The sequence below is a fragment of the Lactuca saligna genome, chromosome 3 (genome assembly GCF_052625555.1).
Source record: "Lactuca saligna cultivar CGN05327 chromosome 3, ASM5262555v1, whole genome shotgun sequence".
Lineage (NCBI taxonomy): Eukaryota > Viridiplantae > Streptophyta > Magnoliopsida > Asterales > Asteraceae > Lactuca > Lactuca saligna.
In genome coordinates this window covers 60684163-60699590 of record NC_136419.1, presented here as the reverse complement: position 1 = coordinate 60699590, position 15428 = coordinate 60684163, and the positions used below count along the sequence as shown (strand labels likewise).

Sequence of the window (15428 nt, the reverse complement as noted above, 5' to 3'; positions counted from 1 at the left end):
ATGCAAATATGTGTGTATGCATCAGTAGTGTTTATATATGAACATTTCTCCAAAAAAAATTGTCAAATCTTTTTTTATCCTACATATGGGTTAGACGTAGCGTTTCATTAATATTTATGGTTTTAATTTTTAAAAATGATGTTTGAATTAGTAGTTCTCAAGTTCTCACATTTTTTTGTTCCCAAAAGAACTTACACACACACACACACACACACACACATATATATATATATATATATATATATACACATTAATAAATAAATAATTTTAATCTCATTTTGTCATATGTCACTCTAATACAATTTCTCATGAATATTATATCATGTGTCATAGAGATATATTAGGCAAATCGCTATCACGATTATTGACGTTAAGGTTTTAAATAATACATTTTAAACTTTTTATAAAAACATTTACTTTTTGTAATTATATGTTAAATTTGATCTTATAACTAACTTTAAAATTTTGGTATATCTCTTATTTAATAACTTATTTAAAATATGTAACGCTCGATTTCGAATAGTTTCATTGTTCGGGGTCGTTGCCCAATTATCATAAGGCTTAAGGACTTGGGGAAAGATGGTGTTGAATCCTTTTAGATGGATGAGGGAAGGGGTTACAGATTAAGTGATCTGAGTGTTCGATTGTGTTTCAGAGCCCAATGGTATAATTATAATCTGATAACTCGGTCGTTTATGAATTTTGGATTTTTGTCAAGAAGTTCTTAGGCGAAGGCGGGTTGATAGAAGTGTACGGATTCTCATCACCTTTCGTGGATATAAAGTTCGTTGGAAATGTACTTAATATGAAGGAGTTATGGTCAATTGAAGATCATAAGAATTTTGTCACACCCCCCAAACTGGAACGACAGAAACGTTCGGGGGCGGAGGACGTCATGTATAGTATCACAACAATTGAATAATAGTAATGAAAGTAACAACAACCATTGCATTGATAATATAGTGTTTACATTATGTTTGCAACATTCTTTGTATAACATTAAAATGTATCGTAAAAACTATAGATGTAACACCATGAATGCTCATTCTTCTCAAAAACATGTAGTGTACCTGTGTACTGGTTCCTTGAGAATACAAGTGATTATGAAAATATCAACATTTAAGTTGGTGAGTTCATAAGTATGTTTTTGTGATGAAAAGCTTGTCATTGTTCTTTGAAAATGTTAGTATTGTTCATAAGTATGAATGCTCCATCTTCCCAAAATGTATGTTTATTACTATACTCTGAAATAGTATACTGTATTGGGAAAATGGTGTACTATATTGTATTCGTATGAAAACCTTTTGTCTATATGAACCTGGAATCCACCAGTTGTATTGTAAGGTAATGTATTGTAATGTAGTTCTATTATAAAAATAAAACCTTTGAAGATGTGTTTGCCTCGTAAACAAAATGTTTAGTTAATACTTATTGTGAGTGAGGTTATAACCATGCTAAAGTGACTAGTGGCTTGTTCGACATTCATGAGGCGTCGGAATGTTATGACATTTGTCACCCCAAGCCTTCCGGCCTAATTGTAGCTAACAATTTAGGTGTGGGATAATTAGTCCCGTATAGATCTATACACAAATTCACGTTCTCCCTCCAGGAGACTCTGGTTATAATTAGGACTTTAACGCATACCCTAATATGTAAAATGAAGTAGTGGCTCACAATCATGTATTAACTTGTTTACGTATAGTGTGTAAATGCTCTCTTGTTCTTGTAATTGTACGTATTCCATTTTTGTAGTGTACTCGTAGTGTAAAATAATTATACTTAAATAATTATTTATGCATTATACTATGGAAACTTAGTAAAATAGTGTATGTGTTCCGTAAATTATACCTATTAATCTATTATAATTTATCATGTATGTTCATGTATTGTTCCTTGAACTAGTAGTGTAGTATGTATGCTTCATAAACTATACCTATTGTAGTTTATATATGTTTTGTGCGTACTAGAAAATATATGATGAATACCCCTTTGCTCGGCATGCTACAAAGAGGTTAAAGTTAAGTTTTATACTTTTATATATATATATATACACACACACACACACACACACGACATTTATAATTGAGATTAAAAAGGCAGTCAGACAAGTAATTCCACCCTAAGCCCATAACCAAACAAGGAATAGGACTTAAGGCAAAAAAAACTAGTCCTAAGCCTATTGATTCCTATATATATATATATATATATATATATATATATATATATATATATATATATATATATATATATATATATATATATATATTGGAAATAAAAGCAGTTGTAACCATTGAAATGATTTGGAATAGTTGAAACCATTAAAATGGTTTGAAATCGTTTGAATGTTAACACAATATCCCTTGTGTTTTACTTGTAACCCCCCCTCCCCCCCGCCTAAAAACATTGAAAAACAGTGAAAAAGTGGGGGTATGAACTCACCTCGAATGTGCGTTCTTGTTTGGATAGGAATGGACAACGATGATCCTCGTTTAGAACCAGCGTGAGTAGTCGTGTCCTAATAATAATTATACACGATATCATTTTTAAATTAATAAGATATTAATATAAATAATAAATAATAACTTAAAGCGTTAGACAACACTTAATTATGTAATAAATACTTGCAGAAAGCCTTAGGAATTATTTAAAGGTATTCTAGGCGTTTTCGGTGTGCTTGGGTGTTTTTGGTGTTCTTGGGTGAAAGCTTGAAGTTTTGAAGATTGTTCTTGGTGTTCTTTGTGAAATATAAAGATCTGGGTAAAAATCCCTTGAAGATATGAAGGTTCTGTATGAGTTTTGAGAGCAAAATGGGAGTGTTTTCAACCTAAAAGTTGAGAGATGAATTGTGTTTACGGTTGAAACTATATATATAAGGAGTGTTTTTGGTCTTTAATGGGCCTCAAGGAAGTGTTTTTGGTCCTACATGTTGGGCTTGATAGAGATTTCGATTCTAAGTCAAAGGGAAATAAAGGTTTTTGGTTTTGAGTCAAATAGAAAGGGATTTCGGTTTTGCTTTATTCCAAAGAGTGTTTTTGGTTTTTGTAACGCCCGTAGATCCGGGCTAGTTAATTTAGAGACAATAAGCATCAAAAAATGAATTTTTGATGGAAGATTATTTAGAAGGATTAATCTTAACTAAGTTATAGTATATGCTACAAGGATTCTGTGCATATAAAAAAACGCCAAAATCCGATTTATAACGAAGAAGTAATGACCTGTCGAAGTTTCGCGACAGAACCGACACGACATAACGCGACGTAAAAAGTGAATTTACGTTAGAGAGATATTTAGCCTTAGTGATCTAAATGAAAGTCGTAGAATACGTTAAACCATGAGCGTGCATAAAAAGAACGTCCAAATCTGACTTTGTATGAGGAAGTTATGATTTTTTTAAGTTTCGACTTAGCGGTATGCTGCCCAAATACTCGATTTGAGATCGAGCGTTTTTTTAGCCGAAACAATCTAAACGAGAATCGAAGATCTCGTTAATAGTAGTGAAATGATAAAAAGATAGGCGAAAACGGACGTCAGATGAAGAAGTTATGAATTTATAACGCAGTTTTCCTGTTCCGACCTACTAAAAATAATATATAAGTAATATATTTATAATATATTAAAAATAAATCAAACTTAGCCAACGGAGTCCAAACGAGAGTTGTAGATCATAATCTCACCTACGCGTAGATATAAAGAACGTCAAAAACGGAGTTCATATACGATAGTTATGAATTTCTGAAGTTCGGTGTGCGAACCCCAAAGTTGTGTCAGAGACCACGACGTGGCATGACTTCTGACGCATTTTGGAGCATGACAGAGCAAGTAGATGATGACACATGCAGTCATGACCAAGCCCACAACATGGAAAAAGGTGCCACGACCTGGTAATGGCAAATTTTTCCCTATAAATAGATTTGAAGGGCCAGTCGAGTTTGGTTGCTCATTCTCTCATATCTCACCAGTATTGCATCGATTTATGTGCAAAGAAGTACCCCTGAAGCCCCGGTATCATCCTGAGACCTGAAGCGAGTCCCGAAGCCCGAAGATCTAGAGAAGAAAAGAGTTTCCGAGTCGAAGCTCTGCCTGCGAGAAACCCGGTTTTTGTGAAGATCTTCCAGATCTACCGAAGAATACTACTTTTACAAGCCGTAGTGTTGTTCGATCATCTTCTGATCAAGTGAATTTATAGCTACTTTCTTCTAACACATAAATATAAAGTATTAGTTATGAAATACGTGCTATGTGTTATATATATTATTTGTCTATTTGAGATGGGCTTGGAATTGATGTATTTATATGGGTGTTAAATGATTTAAACTGTATATGTATTTTATATCTACAAATGTGTCGAGTAGAACATGGGTAGATTAAATAGCGGCGACTATGAGACGTAGTGCCTATTGAGTAAAGCCTTGGTGACGGTGCGACTTTGTGCCTATTGAGTAAGCTTTGGTGACGATGCGACTTCGTGCCTATTTGATAAACCATGGTGACGATGTGACTTCGTGCCTATTGAGTAAACCCTAGCGACTATGTGACTTAGTGCCTATTGATAAACCTTGGTGACGATGTGACTCCATGCCTATTGTATAAACCTTGGTGACTATGGAGTTAGCGCCTGATAACTATGGATTTAGTATCTGATAGATAAGCTTTGGTAGCAATGGACTTCGTGCCAATTCCTTAGGTAAATCCTTAGAAATGAATGAATGAAGGATAGTAGATTCTTAGGGTAAACCCTTGAGAAAATAAAGGAGATATGGGGATGGGTATTTGGGTTGATTGTTTGATAATTGAATATAATAAATGTATTATTGTGGGTTGAAAACCCTATATGCTCACCAGGCTCCCAAACTTGACCCACTCAGTTTTCTTTGCATTACAGGTAATGGTATAAGGGTATAAGTTGGTGGACTTGACGAGAGATTTTGGATTATAGATCAGTAGTTATAAATAACTGTTGTAAGGTCTATTTTATATTGTTTATGCTTTTGGTCTGTATCAGAACATGACATCCCGAGGTTTTATTATTTAATGAAAATACATTCTCTTTGAGAAATGTTTTGATAAATTTTATCATATTTTGTTTTGGGAACAAATTCCGTAACTCTTTTAATCAAAGGATTACTCTGATTTTATAAAACAAAACATAAACAAATCGGTCTTTTCTGGCCGTGAAATTGGAGATGTCATAGTTTTGGTTTTGGGATTAGTTTCCCAGAACCGAAAACTACATATATGTATGATATATTATGATTTTATGTTAAGTATTAAGCCTTTGTTCGAACTAGTGTAACCTTTATTGACTTATACTAATTTATACTAACATAAATCAACATGTGTTTCACTTTACACTTATAAGTTAACATATGAACTTATATAAGCATGTATTATTGGCATCCAAAGTTCGTATTGCATTACTGTTATGTCGTGAATTCACTTATACTTGGTTAAGAATTAGGCTTTTATTTGAAGAAGTTTGAATTACATTGACTTGAATTAACGGGTTGTTACATTATCCCCCGTTAGAAGGAATTTCATCTTGAAATTATTTCTATAGAGAGTATATTATAGACAATGGAAAAGATGTGGGTACTTTCATTGCATCTGATCTTCACGCTCTTAAGTGAATTCAGGTTCTCGCTTGGCATTCCAGCAAACCTTCACTATTGGTATGTAACTTTGTTTCGTTCGTTTCACTTCCCTATCCATGATTTCTACTTTCAGTGTTAATGCGCCGAATTGAGTTGGGAGAGTCAAAAATCTTATGGTTTGGATAAAGAAATTAGAAAGTTTAAAATGGGATGTATGCATTATATTTCTGGTTGTTCGCAATATGTTGTTAGTGTTTTGATTTTTAAGTTTGGAAATTGCTTATGAGGTCGCAAGTCATAGACCCTTTATGATGTCCCGGGAGGTTGTTTCGATGGGGGAAAACCTGAGCCGATAGGAATGGTTTTAATGCAGAAATTTATGGTTGATCATCTTTGCTCGTTGTAGCAGTGGTTAGTAATGGCATAGCAGAGATTCAAGGATTATCAAGGTATTAGTACATCATATGGTTTGGTTCTAGGTGAAGTTCGCAATCAATATGTTTTGAGGATCATTTCTGCATGTTTCTAGTAGTGTCTCCAGTCAGGGACTGGGGGTGGATTTATACTTGGATGCTCATCAGTTTTAATGAAGGGTCTACAAGAATATATTTTGAGGCGCCATTTCCGAGTGGGCTTTTAGTAAAAATTCGGGCCGGGAATCGCGAGTGTATCCGTGTAAGGTCTGTATTCAGGAAAGATGTGGGTTAAGAGATCTATATGTCAAGGCAATAGTTGGAGGGTTCAAGATTTAGTTTATGTGTTTGTGCTCGAGGATGGTTCTACCTTTGTGAAGGTCAGGCAAGTGATGAGGTTTCATGCTTATAGCTGCAGTGTACCGGTCTGACAATTGAGGAAGTTGGTATTTTGTATCTCGTTGTGTTCATGGAATCGTCATCATCAGGAGTTGAATAGATATTTTGATGGATAAGTGGCATTCCTTTTTACTCAACAAGTAGGCAGGAATCCGATATTTTAGATAGTTGGTAGACAAGTTGGGACCAGGGAGGTCTCGACTAATTTTGGAAAGCAAACTCGAAGGTAAAAAGATGTTCGGGTAGTATTAGCGATTTGGGATTCTTGTGGGTGGAGTAGCTTTTTGTTCGGGAAATGCTAAGTCATTTTCAATTTGGATTATCTGAGCTTCTGTCAAGCTTAATTGTTCTACAACAATAATTGGTCTATAATTCTATTTTCTAGTGGAATTTGAATGGTAGTGGTTCAGTGTGGGTGGTCAGCCAGGGAGTCAGACCATATGGAGACTTCAAATTTCAGATTGAGTAGGGGGTGGCTATTTTGCAAGGGATTATTGTTGGGTGGTGAGAGGATTCGTTCATCTTTGGGTTGGAGAGCCCTGCTATGGTTGGTTTCAGTTGCCTTAGGAAGGTAATGGTATGTTCAAGGTTATGGTTATATCCCTTGCTCCGTCGAGCATGTCGGGGATGGAAAGTACTGATTTCGAGGAAGAAATCGAATTTAAGTGGGGGAGATTTGTAACACTCGACTTTGAATTACTTCATTGTTCGGGGACGTGACCGATCACCAGTTATCATAAGTCTTAGGGCCTTTAGGAATAAAGGTTTATACCCATTTGGATGTAGGTGATGTTGGTTATGTGATGAAAGGGTTCAGTTTGTACTTTAGAACACAAGGGTATCGGTAAAGGCATCAATTCGTGCCTTTTGTGAATTTTGGATTTTAGTTCGGTTGGTTTTCAGGCTAAAAAATATTGATAGAAGTGTAGGGATTCTCGTTACCTTTTCGTGGATATAAACAACATCAAAATCAGAGTAATAACTAAGAAGTTATGACCGTTTGAAGTTTGGGTGGTTTTAGGCCAAGTTGAGTATGTTGGGCGTACAAAGAGGTGTACACTAGGCGTACTTAGGGAATCCTGAGTACGCTGGGCATATCAGGAGTACGTTGGGCATACACAATCAGTGCCCAAACCATATTTTCATGGTTTAAGTCCTATTGTAAGGTCCTTAACTCCACCAAACCCACTCCATTCTCAACCTCCACCCCTCTAACACCCCTTTCATGAAACCCTAACCTTAGATGAGCGTTTTTTAGCTAAAAGAAGGTGATTTTGAGTGCTTTGGAGTATGTATGGTGCACCTTGGAGAAGAAGGAGCTTCTTGTAGAAGTGTTGGTTGCATTGGAGCTTGTAGGTCTACACTTTGTTTGCCTTGATCTATCTTCTAGAGGTATAAAGTTTGAATCTTGATGATGTATTTGTTAGATCTAGCTATTTTTGGATGTTATGAGCTTTTGGTCATTTTAATGCATAAAGTTTAGATCTTGAAAAATTGTGACCTTGTTATGGATAAAGTTGGAAACTTTATCCACTAAACATCATTGTGATTCAGATCTGAAGGTTGGAGACTTGGACTTAATGGATTAAGTTGAAAAAGATGCACTTTTGGTCCCATTTGATGCTTAAAGGCTAGATCTTGGTGGTTTGGACCATTCTAATGGATAAAGTTGGAAAATTTATCCATTATGGAGCTTTTAAGATCCATAAAAATGTAATCTTGATCCTTCTATACCTTCCATGAGAGTGTCATGAAATCTTAATGGATTGATAAGTTAAGGTTTTAGCTTTTGGACATCTTCTATCAAAGTCATAAAGGTGGAAACTTTATGACTTAGAATGATGTTATGGGACTAGATCCGAGTGTTGGATGAAAGGACTTAACAGATTAAGCACTTAATAGAAAAGTGCCATTTGACGGGGTACGCCTGGCGTACCTTCGAGTACACTGCGCGTACCCGTATGGGGTCCTGATTATGGTTGGAAAGCACGCCATGCGTATGAGCTGAGTACACTGGGCTTACTCAACCTGAAGTTCAACTTTTTGACTTTTACTTCCGTTGACCATTGACTTTTGACCAAGTTTGACCTTGGGCCAAACTTGAGGGTTTTGGCCTCTTAACTAAGATTTTATCTAGTTCTGGTATTGATAGCTTGAGAAGTCGGTGGGGCAGTAGCTAGGGATTCTTCCAGGAAGCTTCTACAATCGATGTGAGTTTTCCTCACTATACTTAAGGGTTGAACGCACCAAGGGCGACCCATTGGATTTATATCCTAGTAGTTATTGATATCCTGAGTATAAGTTAGATATGCATGCTAGTTTGATATGCTAGTCTGGTAGATCTGTAGGACTATCTATGATATTGTCTGATTATTTATATATGTATTTATTTGTTACATGTCGACATGTTGTGTGGGATGGGTTGAGGTTGTACTACTCCGTGCGGTATCCAACAAACCCTGGAGTATGCCAGATGTAAGTTGAGGGTCAGGGAGGGCATGCCAGACTCATAATGAGGACTCCTGAGTATTCCAGTACGAGTTGAGGGCCGGATAGGGCATGCTAGACTCGTACTGTGGGCAAATCTTTTGTATTCCAGTCCAAGGACCGAGGGAGCAAACCATACATAATTTTTGGGCCCAAGTAGCAAGCCAAACATATGTTGTGGTCTCAGGAGCAATCCATACATGAGTTGTGGGTCCGATAGGCAAGCTATACTCATGATGTGGGCTTGGGAGCAATCCAGACATGAATTGTGGGCCCGACAGGCAACTCAAACTCATGTTGTGGGCTCAGGGGTAATCCAGTTTGTATAGTTGTGGACCTATTACATGTTGTTATTTGTATGTGTGCTATTTGTTATGTATCGGTATTTTGAGGAAACTCACTAAGCTTTGTGCTTACGGTTTCAGTTTATTGTTTCAGGTACTCCAGATGATTTTTGGCAAGGCGAATGCGTGACCATACACATCCTTGGTTTTACAACTGATTGGATCTTCGGAGACTCTGATTTAAAATCATGTTTTGGAGGCAATGGTTTTTGTAAACACTTTTATTAGTAAAAGGGTTGTTTTGAAAAGTTTAAATTTGTTGAAAATTTTGGGATGTTACTATATATATATATATATATATATATATATATATATATATATATATATATATATATATATATATATATATATATATATATATATATATATATATATATATATATATATTTCTTTGAAAAGTTTATGTTTTATTAAAGAATATATTCAAAATTTGATAAAACTAAATATCTTTCTAAAACTAAAATTCAGAAGTTTATATCAAACCAATAAAAAATTTACTCTACTTATATTATGAAACCAAAACCAAAACATATTTTAATTTTTAATTCAAAATCGCATACATATAATTTTTAAATAAAATACTGGCATACTATTGTTTCTATAATAACATATTTTTTATAATAACACAGCATATATATATATATATATATATATATATATATATATATATATATATATATATATATATATATTAGATAAACGAAGATAAATGTTAAATATTATATCATGCAAAAATTAAAAAGTAATATAGTGACGTCTTTATACTTCAAATATTTTCAGATAAAAAATAGTAAACAAAAATATTTAATTATGTATTGTAGTTTGAATATTTTAGATAAAGTTTAAACACCAAAAATTAATTATATATTAAATAAAATATATTTTTATGATGATTAAAATTTATAACTTTTAACTTTTTATTTATATAAATATTACATTTCATATAAAAATAAATATGTTTCATAAAAATAAATGTATTTCATAAAAAGATTTCATGTAAAAAAGTGTTATAAAAACTAATTTCTAAAGTTTTAACTTAAAAAAATATATAATAATAAAGATGTGAAAAAATTAAGGAGAATTTTAAAAGAAATTTGAATTAAAAAAAAAAGTAAAAAAGAGGATCGAAAATGTAAAAAGAAAAAAAAAAGTGAGAGACTAACCTTGTAATATTTCAAATGGTCCTTACGTAAAATTTTACAAATGGTCCTTAAGCAAGTTTCACAAAATCATAGAAATAATCATTATCAAAAAAAAAAAAAAATCAACTTAACAGATCCATCTAATAGACATCCACAGTAAGTACCATTCGTATGTAAGATTTGCTATATAGAAACCATGTCAAGGGAAAAAGTTTAATAGAGACCATTTAAAAAAACGATAAACCTAAAGGACTATTTGTGAAAAAATTTCTACTTTTTATGATTTTCTTGTCTAATATACTTAGATTATAGGATAAAAACCCACCCTTTGTTTTTTCTTAGATGTATATAAACCTTAAAGTTATGATTTGATTTCTATTGTAGTATTATCAATTATTTAATTTGTCATGTTTGTTTCATAAAGAAACCCTTCTTTGTAAAATTTTGTATCTTTATTGAGTTTATATAGGCAAAATGACAAATATGATTATATTTGCTTGAATCATAACTGTTTTATGATCATTAAGACAATTATGACTAATGATGAATCAAATCCTAAGATTAAGTTAATAAAACACTGAACTTTAATATGTATAAAATTTCATTAGATGACCTATATTATACCAACTGATTTCCATGACCATTTAGATTAATTTAGATTAAATCAACCATGATATGAATTAAAGAATGATAATAGAGATAGTTAATCATATAACTCTTGTGCAATGTTTTAAAAACCGATTTGAACTGGAAACCGAAAAAGGAAGCGGTTTAATTAGCATTAGTTTTATATTTATTTCTGAATCGAAATGAACTGATCGGTTTTTACAAATATCCGGTTGAACCGGTTAAATCAAACAAAAACACATGGAAATTAATCATTTTCATACCAAACTTTTTTTTTCACAACTATTTAGATTTATTTAAATAAACACATATAATAAATGTTATAATATTTTTTAATGCGTTTGTATTTATCTAAAATTATATTTTGTTTCCGTATTATACTTTATTTTATTTTTGATGTACGGGGATTGATGTAAAACTTACGGTTATGCGTTTTTAATGTATTTGGATTGATCTTTAACTTATATTTATGTGTATTTTTAATGTTTAAAATTATGGATGTTTATGTGTACGTAGGAAAATATGAAAAAATATAAAAATTATAGAAGTCCGTTGAACCGACGGTCCAACCAGTAATCGATCACCATACATGTTCAACTAAAAAACTGGTTTTTTAAAACATTGTTGTCGTGTCAAATGTCATTATGATCATTTTAAAATCAAACCAAGAGGCTTAACCACATTAGAAATCTATGAATAACAGTAATATTCATTGCATTTTATAGAAATCAACCATAAGCAAAGAGCTAATCAAGTTTAAGTAATAGTATCTCTCTCATCATAGTGACCAAAAAACAGAACTCTTAATCTAGGGTTCATCTCTATTTCCCAGAATTTTGTTTCTACGATTTAGAGTTCATATTTACCCATAGTTATTTAGTTTTTTTAATTAGGGCTTACATATCGAGAGGGTGCATTTGTTTCTTGATCTCTGTTGATTTTTCATTTTGCTTTACAGCCTTTACTGATTTGAAGACCATGTCCTTTCTCTTCCATTTGGGTACAATACTAAAGTAGCTTTTGACTACATGTTCATAATATTCTTCTTCTGTGTTGTGGGTTTGTTTCGATGTATGTTTTGTGAAGAACATGATGGTGTGTGTACATATATGTGTGAGAGAGTTTAAAAATTATAAAAATATTAAAATAAATTAAAAAGTATAATAATTTTTTTGTACACAGGAACTAAAACTAAAAAAAAAAAAAGATTTTTTTTTTAGACTACTCTACAAAATTACAAATACAAGTTAAAAAGATAGTAGGCTATATCCACGTATTTTATTATTATTGTTTTTTTTCAAAGAATTGCCAATTTTACATTTTACTCGTTACTTTTTCTGAAAGTCACATTGTTTGCCCCCTATCTTTCTCAAAATTTGGAATCTTACCTCATTGAACTTTTTCTATTGAGTTGCCCCACAACCCGAATCGTTCTAGAGAGAGAAAGTGAGGAATAAACTGCTCTTTTTCTACTCCTACTGCCACACCACTCACAAACATAGTGGCCTCTCTCTCTCTCTCTCTCTCTCTCTCTCTCTCTCTCCAAGATGAAGAAAAATCCGTTCTTTTTCTCTGTAATCCTTTTCTTCTCCCTCTTCATCGCCGGTAAACCTGACCTGAGCGCCGACAGGTTAGCAATCCTTGCTATCCGCTCAGCCGTCGGCGGCAGATCCATCCTATGGAACATCTCCCAACCCTCTACACCTTGCACGTGGCCCGGTGTCTTCTGCGACAACAAAACCAACCGTGTCGTCGAACTTCACTTCCCCGGAATGGGTCTCTCCGGCCAACTCCCCGACAACACCCTCGGCAATTTGACCCAACTCACCACTCTCAGTCTCCGTTACAACGCCCTCTCCGGTCCACTCCCCGCAGACATCTTCTCACTCGTTAACCTCCGGAATCTCTACCTCCAAAACAATCTGTTTTCAGGTCCGATTCCGGATTCGTTTTCCCCTCTCGTGAATCTCGTTAGGGTTAGCTTCGCGAACAACAATTTCTCCGGTAGTATTCCGAATTCGATTAATAATTTGACCCGTTTAGCTACATTGTATTTGGAGAACAATGCGTTGACAGGTTCAATTCCGGACCTAAACCGAACTAATATCGCCCTTTTCAATGTCTCCAACAACCAGTTAACCGGAGAAATCCCATCAAAGCTCTCGGTTTTCCCAGATTCCGCGTTTTCCGGTAACTCCCTCTGCGGAGGTCCGCTTGCAAGCTGTAACGGGTCAGAGTCCGGGCCGGGCGCAGTGCCATCCAAATCCAAATCCAATAAGCTCTCTGGCGGCGCCATTGCCGGAATTGTGATAGGATCCGTACTGGCTCTGTTGCTAATTCTTATAATTTTGTTCTTTTTGTGTTGTAAGAAGAGAAATCAAAAGGAGGAGACAAGGCCAAAGGATCTGGTCGAAGCAAAGCATGTAGAAGTTGAGATGCCCCGTGAGAAATCCACTGAGAATGTTGACAGTTACCCATCGTTAACGGCGGCGGTTGGTGGTGCAGGAGGTGCTGCGAAGGGGAAATCCGGTGAGGTTGCTACTAAAAAGCTAGTGTTCTTCAAGAAGAACAAGGAGTTAGGTAAGTTCGATTTGGAGGATTTACTGAGAGCATCCGCTGAAGTTTTAGGGAAAGGGACATTCGGCACTGCCTACAAGGCGGTGCTGGAGATGGGTTTTGCGGTGGCCGTGAAAAGGTTGAAGGATGTAACAATGGCGGATAAGGAATTCAGAGAGAAAATCGAAGGTGTAGGAGCAATGGATCATGAGAATTTAGTTCCTTTAAGAGCATACTACTGCAATGGCGAAGAAAAGCTTCTTGTCTACGATTACATGCCTATGGGAAGCTTATCTGCTCTCTTACATGGTAAATTATCTCATCTTCAATTCCTAAACATAATTACCATTTCTTAATTTCAATTTTTTAACCAAGAAATCGTGGATCTCGATTCTTGATTCTTGAATTTCCTTAATTTTTTTTATCATATGGGTGGTCAACTGTCTTTTTCAAATTAAAAATTTCAAGGTTGTTCTTAGATCTGTCATATATGATTTAACTCTGCACACAATGTCGTTTGGTAAATGGTAATGAAGTAAGATTAAAGATACTAATCCGGGTATTAAATTAATAGGGTAGTTGGGTTTAACCATTTCTTCTCAATCTTCCTAAAACAAAAATTAGGGATAAAATATACTCCGTACTTATTTTATTTTACTATTAAAAAAACAAGATTTGTTAAACAAGAAGTTACTTTACTGGTAACACTGATAACTTTTTGAAAACTCAAAAAGTTACTACTAATAACTTTGGGTTTTAGTGTTAAAACCCAAAGTTATTGATAGCTGACAACTTTGACGGCTATCGATCAATAACTTTCAGAAAACTGATGTTATTGAACTATTCTACAGGTAACCGAGGAGCCGGACGAACACCATTGAATTGGGAAACCCGATCCGCGATCGCACTCGGAGCGGCCCGCGGAATCACCTATTTACATGTGCAAGGCCCAACCGTATCTCACGGAAACATAAAATCATCAAACATTCTTTTAACAACAACCTATGAATCCCGTGTCTCTGATTTCGGGCTCGCTCAGCTCGTGGGCCCCATCTCAACTCCAACCCGTATAGACGGCTATCGTGCACCGGAGGTTACGGATATCCGAAAAATCTCCCAAAAAGCTGACGTGTACAGTTTTGGTGTGTTGCTATTGGAGCTTTTAACGGGTAAAGCCCCGACCCATGCGTTATTGAATGAAGAAGGGGTTGATCTTCCAAGGTGGGTCCAATCTGTGGTTCGTGAAGAATGGACTTCTGAAGTGTTTGATCTTGAGCTTCTTAGGTATCAAAATGTGGAAGATGATATGGTTCAATTATTGCAATTGGCTATTGAATGTTGTGCACAATATCCTGATAAGAGGCCTTTGATGAGTGATGTGATGAGTCAAATTGAGGAGCTTTGTAGGTCGAATGGGGTGCAAGAGAGGGAAGGGAATTTATCGAGTGATATCGTGAGTGATTCTTGATTCTTGATGTTTTCTTGAAATTTGTTGTTTTTGATATTTGATTTGTTGTTGTTGATTTTTTTATACACATTGTAGGTTGTGTAGTAAATTGTGATATGAAATCGAAATGAATGGTATTCTTTTCTTTGTTTTTTTTTTGTAAACATGTTTTTGTTATATGAAAGTATGGAACCACAAAAGAAGGAAGTTGTTAACTTGTTGTATGTGGTTTTGTAATATTGTGAAGAATTAATTGTGTATAATGAATGCATTGTTTATTTGGTCATTGAAGAGTAGCTGTCAAAGTTAAAAGTCGTTTATGATTATCAAATGTGTGTCTCGCTTGAAGTTCTTAATTAAGAAGTTAATTTATTTTTATTTAATTGTAGGGAAACAAAAGAAATATTATTTTTATTCGAACG

At 34.5% G+C, this 15428-nt stretch overlaps 1 protein-coding gene across 1 annotated transcript; it reads left to right on the top strand.

Annotated features, from left to right (window-relative positions):
- Positions 1–12481: 12481 nt before the first annotated feature.
- Positions 12482–15157, top strand: LOC145036688 (putative inactive receptor kinase At1g48480). Its single transcript, XM_078985155.1, has 2 exons — positions 12482–13868; positions 14411–15157. The coding sequence occupies exons 1-2, from the start codon at positions 12551–12553 to the stop codon at positions 15025–15027; spliced, it is 1935 nt and encodes a 644-aa protein (XP_078841281.1). The 5' UTR covers positions 12482–12550; the 3' UTR covers positions 15028–15157.
- Positions 15158–15428: the final 271 nt, after the last annotated feature.